This window comes from Thermobia domestica, chromosome 17, assembly GCF_964235325.1.
Source record: "Thermobia domestica chromosome 17, izTheDome1.hap1.1, whole genome shotgun sequence".
In the NCBI taxonomy this organism is placed as follows: Eukaryota; Metazoa; Arthropoda; class Insecta; order Zygentoma; family Lepismatidae; genus Thermobia; species Thermobia domestica.
Window position 1 is genome coordinate 183,112,238 of NC_137470.1, and position 13,785 is coordinate 183,126,022.

General features: G+C 34.9%; 1 protein-coding gene across 1 annotated transcript in view; it reads left to right on the forward strand.

Annotated features, from left to right (window-relative positions):
- Positions 1–13,428, forward strand: part of LOC145674265 (uncharacterized) — a 31,662-nt gene extending 18,234 nt beyond the window's left edge. The window contains exons 2-3 of the mRNA XM_081744101.1: positions 9,127–9,200; positions 11,777–13,428. Of these exons, the coding sequence (XP_081600227.1) occupies positions 9,127–9,200; positions 11,777–13,418 (1,716 nt within the window). The 3' untranslated portion in view covers positions 13,419–13,428. The remainder of the gene's footprint in view (positions 1–9,126; positions 9,201–11,776) is intronic.
- Positions 13,429–13,785: the final 357 nt, after the last annotated feature.

Below are 13,785 nucleotides of genomic sequence, written 5' to 3' on the forward strand. Positions count from 1 at the left end.
ATAAAAATTAATTCAACTTTGAAATCATAATATAGTAGTAGAATACAATTTTCTTTCTGATTGAACATAAATTCCCGCATAAATTCTCATTTTGGGAATCTTCCCGGGAATATTCCCAGGGAATATTCCCGAAAAATATCTTCCCGGGAATTTACCCATCAACATTAGTGCACGATTATTGACAGGGGCCCATTTGCGAATATTTTGGGGGTGTTGGCATTGTGATACAAATCCATGGTAGATTAAATGATAGGTTTACAAACAACAACAAAAATTAATCTTTGATGTTTCTTGTCTTGATCCTCGCCGACTTACTGATTTACTAAGTAAGGGTGTTCCAGTAGGTGCTTTGCAGGAGACAGTTGAAAATGTTTAGTTGAGCATGAAAATTTGAAATCTGTATTCTTGAATTTTGCTAAAATTAAAAAAAAAATCTCCGGAAAACTGCCAGATTAGTGTGATAAAGCATATAATAAAGACTGTACTGACATACAACCCGACGTAGATGTTGCAGAATGCGATAGTTCTACTAAGTGTAATGTGTCAGAGGGCGAAAGTAAACCTGAGTAATGCATTGCCTCTTTTTTCAGAAAGCCAGTCTTATAAGATGTGCGACGAAAATCATTCGTGTAAGCAGTGTTACTTGTGTTACTACTAGGTATAACATGCATGTTTCCACTTTCTAAACACTCTTTACTGTACACAAATATTTGATAACTCTCTCATTACTCAAGTATCATGTGAGCGAGCATTCAGTCATCTTAAATTAGTTAAAATTCGTACGCTTTCGTCTTTGTCAAATCATTTTTTTTTTAAATCATTTATGCTTGTGGCCATTGAAAGGCAAGTTCTGCAAAAAATCTCTAATGATGAAATTATCGATGAAATTGATAAATCTTTCTCTGTCTTTAGAAAAGTGTTGCTGTAAAAGTTGGTTTGATAAATGAACTTCTTTACTCACGTATTTTATAAGAAACATATCAAAGACATTGTTGGAAGCAAGAAGTTAGTTATTGGCGAAACTAATTTAATTTTAGCACATGCCGAGTTATTAAAAAGAAGATAACAACAAATGGAGTTAACTATAAAAGATGGGTTGGATATGAAACATATTTTTGTTTGTTTAGACAAATGTATTTAACCCACAAACGCCCAAGACCAGTTTTATTCGTTAGCAACTGCATTGAACAATATCGTGTTACATCGAAAACCTGAGAAGAAAACTGAACGAAATTCGTACAACAAGAGAACGGGTAGTATGCCTGAAGTGGAACAACGGGCTTTTGGCTAAATGAATGATATAGCTCATGTAACGTATTGAAAAATAAAGTGGGTCACTGGTGGCACAAGGGGCGTTTAAAGATGGTGCATGACATATGTTGTAAATGTTAATTCAAGGTCTGTGATTATATAAATAATAGAAAAATAAAAAAAAAGTTTACAGACATGACTGACAAATGTACTATCACCTCTATGTAGTCAATAACTATGCGAATTTCTACATCAAAAGTTCGTGCTGGTCGTTCCGTTTTTCTTTCTTGAGGTTGAGAGTGTTATTCCTAACTGCCGTTAGTAGAAAAAAATATTTTTGGCTGTAATCCTAATATATGGTAGTAATGTTCCAATTTAATTAGTGTTCAAGAAGTAAACAAGAAATTATTTATCAAACTCAGCGTGCTTTATCAAAAATGTTTAAAAACATTTTCTCTAAACTTTCTGTGTTTTCAAAATGTTACTTTCTTGTTTCTCACCTCCATAATTGGATGGCTACTCAATGTTCTTTATTATATATCATGTAAACAAATCTACAAAGATAGGCCATTATTTTACGCGATAAAACTAAGTTATTATAATTTATTCACTCATTTGCATGTGCCATTCATGAAAAATCCATTTCTCGTAATTTTGAAGATGGAATCATATCATATTCAGATTTTTTTCAATAAAAACAGTCACTGCTTTGAAAGGACATGTACAATTCATTGCAAAGACATTCAGACTGTAGAAAATAAAGAAAGCGAAATAATACATGGCTATAGATAGGCATACATAACTTTACATTTTGTGGGATCGAGGGTTTAGCGATCCAAGTCTCCAGGTAAGTTTTCATTTCTAAAGGGCAGTTCTGACTTCAGACCAACCCGGCATTCATTAAGGCCTTTAAGCATCATTGTCCGGAGGACCCTTTTACTCCCAGTCCGCTTCTGCTCTTAGGTATTGATCAACATCAATATCATCTCTCTAAAACTTATGGTTCCCGAGCTATGGCTTCTTAAATATCTAGAAATTGGCCATTTTTGGCCAATATCACGGGAACAGTAAGGCATAGAGAGATTATATTAGTGGTAATCAATATATAAGAGGATGATAAACATTACGGTACCGATATTAAATGGTGGCCACTGGCCAACTGGCCATTGGCCATACTAGTTGCCACCTGCTACTATTTGACACCAAAATATTGAAAATCCTTTTAGATATTGATCAACACCAATATTATCTCTCTATGACTTACGGTTCCCGATATATGGCTCCTTAAATCTCTGGAAATCGGCCAATAGCTCGGAAATGGTAAGAGTAACGCGAAAAATTTAATCGCTATTTTTGATAGCTTTGATGCTCTATCGAATGCAGGGTATAAACTTTAAAAAAAATCGCAAATAACAGACAGACGGACAGACAGACAGACGCACACATAGACATAGAGAATTCAGTAACGAACTTTTTAAGTTCGTTGATGAAAGCTACTGTAAAACCTGAGTCTTGTGCGTTTTGAGTAGGCTTCACAAGTGATAAGCAATATAATCATCAAACTGCTTATTGAAGGCTAGATGGGTACCTAATACAAGAAGCCTCTATGTCTATGTAGTATTCAGAGGGTACTACTGTGCACCCCAGAAGATGATAAGTAATTGTAAAATTCTTCTACCTATATTTCTAGGGAAAAAAATGACACAGCTAGGTTGTTTTTGTAAGAGGAAGAGTACAGATGAACTGTAAGATCAAATTTTAATGCAATATTAATTATTTCTCTGTTAAGCAAGTATACACATGCATGTTGAGTTAGAAAGATTTTTGGGGTTTCAGGACCCTTGTGAGTTCGCCCCTGTTGCAAACCTAAAATAACTTACACAAGTCGCTCGTAAGAAAATGTGATCAAAGGGATGGTCATATGAAAATGATTGGGAAAGCCGGTAAAGCTATTACGACATTCGTATTGTACGTACTATTAAAAACAAAAATACTGTATTTAATGTTGTGCAAGGTCTTGGGAATAGTCAATTTATTGTTTTTAATATCGACAATTATTCAATAGAAGTTGGCATTGACCTTCTCTCCGAACACATCTACCAACAATAGAAAGGTGAGAAAATGTCACACTTTTTGGAGAAAAACACGAGCGAATTTAAATGACAATTCGAGAGAAATCTGTTGACAGCCGAAATTAGTTTTTTTTTCTCTTTAGAGTCACATGAGAACATCTATTGTTTTAGTAGTACTTGAAGTAAATAAACGACATGGATTCTTGTGCCCAGCACGTGGAACATCTGTCCGTCAAAATTGTAGCAACGCGTGAAATTGAACAAAACATCACAAAAGTCGCTGAGCGTACAGAGAAAATATGCAGAATGCATGTTCATTTAGGCCAGTAAATGATTACAAGCATTTTTCTTTCGTATCTTTTTCGTCAGCATCCTTGCAAGGTGACGAAAAAAGTTAAACAATAGGAGACCACTAGACTACGGAGGAGAATGTCACGATATATTATAGCATAAGTACATCCCACATGCTCATCCCGATATATATAGTCAAGAGTATGTGAAAATGCAATCAGATAAGTGACATCTTTGGATGAGTGTGGTGTGTACAATTTCTTCTAATAAATGGGAACAGGCACCATGAAAAACAAACAAATTGTAAGTACAGTTACATTTTGTATTGTGAATATATAATGGTGTTTGTGGAAGCCAAATAGAATAATCAGGGTTCACACATGTTTAAAATTATTATTATAACTAACTCAACGTATTAATTATCAACTACTGTTGCCACGATCTTTCTATGTTACTGTAATTTTGTTGTTCTGAGACAGGTCTTGAGACGTCGAATTCGAATCCAGGTTTTGAAGTATGTGATTTTTTAATTGATTGATTAGAGTTTAATATCCGTTTCCAGAAATAATCTACTACTTAAAGTGATACGCGTTGTTATTAGCGAGTTTTTATATCAAACTCAGACCTTGGGCACCCAACTCAAGATGACAGACTTACAATCGTACATCATACGTTCACGTGGTAATCAAATACCCGATGTACCATGTTCTCTGTAATGACATTTGTGCACGTATTAATCGGCCACTGAATGGAACATATCCATTGGTGTTATCTTTTGTGCAAGTAGGCCTACTACATGGCGACCAATGTTTTGGCCTCTTCTATTGAGGCTGTCTTTCTGTCCTTCGAAATTGCCTGCTGTTTCTGCTACTATACATACGGTAACCGATACCCAATGAAAATGTCTAGTGTTATTTCGTATTATGCACGTACTCATATTATTCGGTCACTCGATGAGGAATATCCGGTCGTAATAAATTCCATATTTGTGTTACTCGATACTCGACGAAACATACCTGGTTTTGTTGAGCCAAAAAGTAAAGATAATCGCATTTTGTACAGGCCATAAAGTTCTACGAACTGTGTGGAAGTAAGGCACCACACTTAGACGTCGGCATAAACATATACAGGAAGTGATATTGCTAGCACAAAGCTGCAGACATGTTTATTCGTCAGATTTTCCAAGTATTAATTTTACGGACGTTGGGTAAACCTCCATGTTGCATTGGATCTAAAATAGAATGGTAAATAAACACCGGCCCCATTGATGATTGAATTCTGATCCTCCAGTTTGTAGATGGAGAACTACCAAATACGTCACTGCATTTTTTTACCGCCTGTTATGTCCGCATTTAACAACCATCAAACAGAAGTATATTTACTATTTTGTCCTATTATGGTCATACTATGCATTCACCCAATAAAACTGTTAGTTGTTGTAGTCTACTATGCACGTGTTATGCACTCACCCGACAAAACATGAAAGGTGTTATGGCCTACTATGCACGTGTTACGCACTCAAAACATGACAGGTGTTATGGCGTTCTATGTACGTCGTATGCAGTCACCGAGCAAAACTGTTAGGTGTTATGGCTTATTATGCACTCACCCAATAAGACCACCAGGTGTTATGGCCTAATATGCACGTGTTATGTTCTCACATGACAAGACTTGACAGATGTTACGGCCTACTACCAATGTGTTATGCAGTCACCGTGCAATGTGTTATGGCCTATTATGCACACTTTAGGCAATCACTGGACAAAATATGTAAGGTGTTATTGATTGGTATTCAGGTGTTGTCAAGTCATGAAGCCCCTGAAAGAACATGGGTAAAGTTGGGAGGATATATCGGAAAGAAGAAATAGTATATCTTTACGCAGCTTAATGAGATGACCACACAAAAAAAGTTTCACATCGTTATCTGGAGCATGCAACTTTATGAAAGAACATGACTGAGGACAATATTTATTTGAAAATTGAGTGCGGACTCCTAATTATATGTTATCAACTTAGCACCGCTGTTCTTCCTCTCTGTGCAAGTTACTCTGTTATAAGGGAACTGCTCTTTGTCATACTTCCATAGAGGGAAATGTGGAAGGAAAACGAGGAGTAGGAAGAAAAAGATCAGAACTGATTCATGATTTGAAAAATAGAAGAAAATATTAGGAGCTAAAAGAGGAAGCTGAAGATTGAAAAACATGGAAGTAATATTTGCAGGCCTGGACCTAAGAGAAAAAAAAAACTCATTAGATCCAGGACCTGCCAACAGGTAGAATACTTAATATTATTGATAATAATAATAATAATAATAATAATAATAATAATAATAATAATAATAATAATAATAATAATAATAATCCTTACATTTGAGGAAAATTAAGATCAAGCGTCGAAGAAAAATAATAAATGTAGTAAAGTTATTAATGATCCTCATCAGTTTCAAATTACTATATGTAATTATAGAAGAATATAAAAGAAATCAAGACTAAATACAAAATTAAAACTTATATTTAACGAATAACACATGCAATAACATGTTACAAGAAAGTCTATTATTATTCAACGAACCAGTGCGCTTCTATTAAGATAATTTGGACTATCATTTGAATCTGCATTTCAGATTCTCTTTCATATTGTCGTGATTATTAGTTAAGAATATGTATCATTATCATAGTATTTAGATGCAGTAATTTTCTATGTTCCAATCAAATCATGGTTTGATGCACAACTTTAATTACATTGAGTATATAGTAGCAAATCTGATGGCAAGATTTCTAGATTTAAGATTATTATCATGGGCACTTTTGGGTTTCGTCAAATGGTTGTAGTCATTTAATAATTATATATATTTACATAACCAATTGCAACTTTCTGTCTACAACACATAATTACAGGACGTTATGTATGTTATTATCAATATGGGCTTGCTTCGAGTGATTATAATGGCTTAAAGAAGCACGAGTTTTAATTAACTAACCATATGTTTCCACGTGTCAAATTTTCCCCATTTTCGTTTATTAGAATTACGCTAGTAAGTTATAAGACTGTATGTTAGTTCTGGTACATCCGTCCGTCCGTTCCTCCACATGATAACTCCTGAACGAAAGCGAATCTTCGAATTTTGTTTTCTGTATAGATAGCTAGACAATTATATTGACGGGGAGCACAGTGGCCAGAGCGCTTACTTCTGGTACTTGAGGTCCCTGGTTCGGTAACCGACCAAGTAAGTTTAAGTTGAACAACATTGTGTCCGTGATTATTCTCGTGGTAGTCCCGTTTTGTAAGAGAAGAGAAATAATTTTTATCCCACGAATTCATCCATTATCATTAATTTGCCTTAATCATCGTCTCCCTTAGCCTCACGGGCGTAATCGAGGGACGTTAAACTGAAAAATTTATCTTAATAGTAAAAAATAGTAGCAGGTAACTGTATTGATATGGATTGACCATCTTAAGAACAGTGTACTCAAACCGGAAGAAATATATCTACCATTTCCAATTTTAAAATTGATTCATCATAATTTCATTTTGTGAAAAAAAAATCAGCTTTAACGTCCCACGATTATGTCCTTTAGGCTAAAGGAGGTGGATGACTAAGAGCAAGTGAATGATCGAAAAATTGGTGTGATGAGAATGTGGGAGGAAACGGTAGTACCCCGTGAAAACCCAATGACCTAATGTTTAATGCCACAAACTTACTTGCAAGGAGATCGCCCCAAGGACCCGAAACACCAGAGGTAAGCATTCTACCCCTAAACGACCATGCCCCTTACTTTGGGAATCAAAATCTACTTTTGTTAAATACTAAATGGAGATACAGTTATGCATTGAATTGACTTCTGCTTGTTTTGTCACCTAAATTCAGAAATTTCTATATTTTGCGATTGTTCGCTAGTTACAACACTCTGTTGTCATAGGACCTATCAGCTTATGAGCCTTTCGCCTATTGTTCTTTCATCTGCACCTCAGGCGAATATTTTATTCTTAGAAATGCAAACTACACTTCTTTCAAAGTTGAAACGTTTGTTTATTAAAATTGAATACATTCATGCTGTTAGCTATTGCATAAGAATTAAATTTGAAGGTTTCCAACTAAATCTCCAACGTATCCCATGTTTATTTTACAAGAAATACACATATTTCTCCGCTCTTGCATGTCTTGATTTGACTACTACGATATTTGATATAATACACATTGGAAAATTAATTGCATACTTCCAAAATAATAATAATAATAATAATAATAATAATAATAATAATAATAATAATAATAATAATAATAATAATAACGTTCAAAGTTATACTATTCATTATGTGCATTATAGCATAGTTAAGTAAGTATGATCTTCATGTCCCATACCCTAGACCTGTGATACACACAAACACTGTGTATATATACAAGGTGTTAAACTACCTAAATTAAATTATATATTCAGATAAAAATTGTATATTGAGTTAACAGTATACATATATAAGTTTTGTAAAAGATGTGCATTTATAATGAAATAAAATATTATCATAGTGTCAATGAGTGTATGTATTTGTTGTATAGGATATATAGTTAAGTTGGGTTGGTTTATTATTTTTGCCTCATCCTGTACCAAAGGTATTTCTTCACAGTGAAAAGTGAGAAACATCCACTTTATTTTATTTTTTTTTTTTTTAGAAAAAAGGATAATATACAATATGTTGCAATAAGGTTGGTGAGACACTTTCATTCTTGTGGATTTGTCAACGTAGTTTTGTCTTTAATTGCACGTAGTATGTGGTTGGTTGGTTCGAGGTTAGCGTTCAATTTTGGTACTGAGTCTATATGACAAATGGACTTACAGGTTAAGATTAAGTCCAAACCACAGTAACGGAATCAAATTTCCACACTCTCTCACCGGGAATCAAATTCGGGACCCCTGCACCAAACGTGCAGGTGCCTGTCACTAAACCAGCGGAAGAAGGCTCGTAGTCTTTGTCGGTGATTGAGGAAATATAAAATTTTATTTCTGACATATAAGATTACCTTTGTAACGAAAGGAAGTGACGAACTCAGGCCAAGACGGTTCACGGGTCAGCGCTCAACTCGGGTGCATGGGGTCCCTGGTTTTCTCCTATCATTCTCCAATTGGGATTTGAGATGGGCAAACAGTATATGAGTGTTTTTTTTTTTCGGGGTTCCCTAGTTACATCCTTCATTATTTATTCTATTATTGTAATCTTTATAATTATCACCATCTCCCTAGGCCTCGGAGCATAACCGTGGAACGTTAAACTAAAACAATACATTCTTTAGTGATTGAATATGATTTAGTACACAAACGCACACACACAGTTTCCACGACTCTCCGCTGATCTGTGTGTTGTCTGATGGAAATGAAACGTTAGTAGTTGCTAGAAAATAGGAAAAATATTACGCTAATCAGACAGACAGACAGACGATATATATGAATGGATTTTTTTGTCTAATTTTTACATTTGTTTGTCAAATATAAATTAATCAGTATATTATTTATTCCAGGTTTGGATGGTGTTGTTCCTCTTTTTCCTCGCAGGAGTTCAAGCGGTCAAGAAAGTAGTGAAATCAAAAGGAGGGTAAGACAATCACATTGTAATTTAGCAGATAAATAACGATTATTTTTACATTTAAGTTTACCCAGGTTGTAGAGAGTTTAGATATTACATATCCTCTATAAACTACGGGATATTTTGTTTTCAAAATATCCTGTTTCTTGTCTTAACTATGGATATTTCGATTTCGAAATGGTACTACAATAACTTTTGTAACACGTTTTGTTTCATGTGTCTTCGATGAATAGGAGTGAACAAATGGACTTCTTTGTAAACCCTTACGAAAACGGTTTAAATGTAGTTTAAAGGTTAAAGGTAAATTACCTCCGTAGTTTAAAGGTTAAGGAATTTACCTCCGTAGTTTAAATGTTATCTTTCAACTTGAAACTTAACTACAACTGCAAGAAATTTCATATTAGTTATAATTTATATTTTGAACCGAATTTAGCAACAACTAGGTTGAGAAAGTTATTTTCTTATTTCCGAATAATTATCATTATCATTATTATTTTGGAAGAACGTGACCTCTAAGTAGCGGTTGTCAAGTAAACTGAAAATAGCAAAATATAGCCATAAAAACATTTAACTTGTGCTGTCAAGCCAAGTAAAAAATAACCAAAGAAAATTGTCAAAAGTATTGAGTTTGTTTAGTCAAGTAAAATAATAATAATCAAGAATAATCATTAAAAATATTGACCTTGTGGTGTCATGTAAAGATAATCACTGGAAGCTTTGAGTTTGAACTGCCAAGCAAAATAAAATATAACCAAAGATAAAATCATCAAAACCCTTGAATTTTCGCTGGTAAGTAAAATAAAAGAAATATTTGAAAATTTTGAGATTATGCTGCCAAGTAAAGTGAAACATAATCAAATATAATCTTCGAAAACTTTGAGCATGCTTTGTCTAATAAGGTAAAATGTGTATATTCAAATATAATCGCACCGCCAAGTGAACTTTGTGGTGGACAAACACCGTGTGCGTGGGTTTTCTCGGGGTTCTCCCGTTTCCTCCCACTTTCTTCACTCCACCATTTCATTCATTATTCATCATCACTGTCTCCTTTAGCCTAACCGGCATAACCGTGGGACGTAAAACTCAAAGATTTCATTTCAATTTCAAATATAATCACCGAGAGCTTTGAGCTTGCACTGTCAAGTAAAGATAACGAAAAGCAATAAATGTAAACCTTGAGCTTGTATTGTCAAGTAAAGTGAAAGTTAATAAAAGATAATCATCGGAAACCTCGAGTCTGGACTATCAAGTAAAGTAAAATGTATCCAAAGGTAATCACGGAGATGATAATAATAATAATAATAATAATAATAATAATAATAATAATAATAATAATAATAATAATAATAATAATAATAATAATATACAGTACGAAGCTTTGTTCCATTGTCCACAGTACTATACCTCGGTTCAGCTGTATTACCCTCTAGTCAAGGTACGGCTAGCCTAAACTCCATGCGTTCGATCCCCGTCCAAATAAGTTTGTGGTTGACAACATCGTGTTCGTGGGTTTTCTCAGGGTACTCCCTTTTCCTTTCATATTCTCATTCCACAAATTCTCCCACCATCAATCACTTGCCCTTAACCCAAAAGGGAATAACGTGAGACGTTAAACTGAAAGATTTCTAAGCCCAATGAGCAAACAGGGAGTAAACGAAGAATCTGGTTTGTTGATAGAGTTAGTAGTTACAGGCAAACAAAAACTGATGGGAAAGTCGATATACAACACTTGTGGATCCATGGCTACGCGTACACCCCCAACTCTTCTCTAGATCATTGTCGTTCTTAGTTTCCTTCCATCTATTGTTATACATGTTTCAGTCGCTCCTGGGGTGATCTGACATCATTTAGTAGACACGAGAGGCTTATGTCAGTACTTCTCTACCTCAGCTCAAGAAATAAATGAATGACAAATGATATAGGTTTTAGAAGTCTTGAAACGAAGATCCCGTGAAACATATAAGTGGACTATGGTAAAATGTTGTCAAAATCGATTGTCTCTCACCAAAAATATGATGTCCGGAATCTCTAATATGATTACCAAGTTATTAAAGTTATGACAGTACATATAATTTGCTTTCCTTAATATTCGATTCATTTATTTTGGTATAATGATCTTATTCATTTGTAACTAGAACCAAAACTCTTACATGAAATAGAATTTGTATCTCATTTTCCGAAGTTCAACTGAAATTTCATAAATGTCATGATGATTAAATTTCCTTCAGTTGCAGTACACTTGTTTAGTGGTTTGTTGATACGTTAAACTTAAATATTATGGAATGTTTGGATATTTGTGGATAGTTGTATAATGTTAATGGAAGATATAATTACAACTAATTCAGAATTATTAACATCAAACTACTTCCAACGGTCTACTGCTGCAGTACGTGCCTAGTTATGGACAAGATTAATACAATTTGCTGATTATTGAGAACAAGTATTACAACATGTGCAAATATTATATATTCAAATGCGAGATTTTCCGATTATAAAGCATTTATACCCTTTATGAATTAGGTGTTTATGCATAATAAATAAGGTTTATATTAACGTATTTATATATTTTTATTTTGTTTTCACAGGAAGAAGATCCGAATCAACATTCCTTTGAAGGTGAAGTATGTTCATCATTCAATATATAAGGATATTGATCCTTCGCTGGGTCAAGCAGCCATTGAGTCACAAATTCGGGAGGAGATTAGGAAGTATACATCAAGTTTCAATCCAATTCCACTTGACAATGTTGGTTCATTCTCCAATGCCAATCCTATAGCATTATCATCACCAACGTGTAATTGTCCACAACAAAGCAGCACACCGATTCCACTTTATGGTGGAAACTATAGAGACTCAAGTGTAGGCGGTAGTTCGTTTTATAATGGATATATTCCTGACAGCTTCACTAGTGCAACAACAACAAGAGGTTTTGGATCTTATGGTGGTGGTATTGCTCCTCCACCGGTGTATATCCCTGGCCCAGTTGTAGGAACAATAGGGACGCCAGTACCTTCAGCGCCTATAAGGTTCACCCCTACAGTCCCTCCTACTCTAGCTCCCTCCCGAGTGCCACCGACAATACTCAATCCTGTTGCAATGCCTTCCCCTATACGGAATACTCTTAATAGTGTTCCTTTCGGAGGAACAGCTTACACGAGAGGTTACAATTATGGAGGGGTTGGATACACAGGGTACACAGGACAGGTAAATCCTGTACCTTTAGCTCCAACACCTAGTACAAGTTTAGCTTACTATAATTCATTATATGCGCCAACTAACCCTGTCACAACACCTGTTCATAAAGAAAATGTGCGTACTACAAGACACTCTGGCTATAATTCTAAACCTACCACAGGGTTTCTTCAAGATCAACGACGACCTGTAAAATTGAAAGAACAGAAACCATCTCATTTTCACAAGGACAACAGACCATCTCATGTTAGCAAGGATCCAAGACCACTTCATGTCCAGAAGGAATCTCATGTTCCTAAGGAACATCGAAGACCTGGAGTTCAGAAAGATCATAGAAGGCCAGTGGGTATCAAAGACCCTAAGAAACCCGGTGCAATTAAAGAGCACAGAACACATAACAATCATAAAAGCCATAGATTGTCTGCTGAACGTCTTCTTCAAAAAAGACCAAATGATCCCAAAGAATACAGACCAATTGGTAGTCGACGAGAATCTAAGTTACCAAGTCAATATGAGCGCTTAGACGATTACAAAGAACACAGGGCATTTGAAGATTACGAAGGTCCTATTTTAGATGAAGACACTACATATTCACAATATGGCCCCAATAACAGAGCACCCTTTAGGGAACACTCCGAACACAGACATATTTCATATCCTCATTACAGCAATTACAATGATGATACAGATAAATATACGTACAATCATCATCACCACTCTTACGATCAATATTCTGAAGAGAGTAGCCAAAAATTCGACACTACACATCGTCACGAAAATTACAGAGATTTTGAGGATGACGAAGAGGAACATGAACCTCAATACTCAAAAAGACTGAAACCATCGCCATATGACAAAGGGAGATATAGTTCAAAATATTATAATAGGCATGAACTACACAAGGATGAGGGACATACACCACCTTTTGTTACTTCCAGACAGCAACACGCGAGATATCCTCGTGAGAGTAGAATTGTATCTTTGGAAGAAGCTGGTCAGAATTTTGACGGAACGATACAGGTTAAAAAGAACTAGTTAGCGTACAATCATAGTGCCAATAATTATATTAAACTTTATTAATAAGTAAATAAATACAATTTTGAAACAAATTTCAAGTGAAATTATTGTAAATTACTCTATCTTCATGTAGCAAAGATTTTAAGTAGTGATTTATTTTCTTGTTTGCCACCAGGAATATTTTAACGTCCATTTAATCACCACAGGAGAACGATGTGAGATCACAGAACGGAGGTAAGACAAAGTGTTCATTGAACATCGCCTATCCACCACATCAAATTACAATTTATGTCGTTCAATCATTGGTAGCAAGTGTGATAACATACCAAATACTATTAAAGTGCCTGCCAATGCACATCAATTGGAAGGTCAAGTTTTGACATTA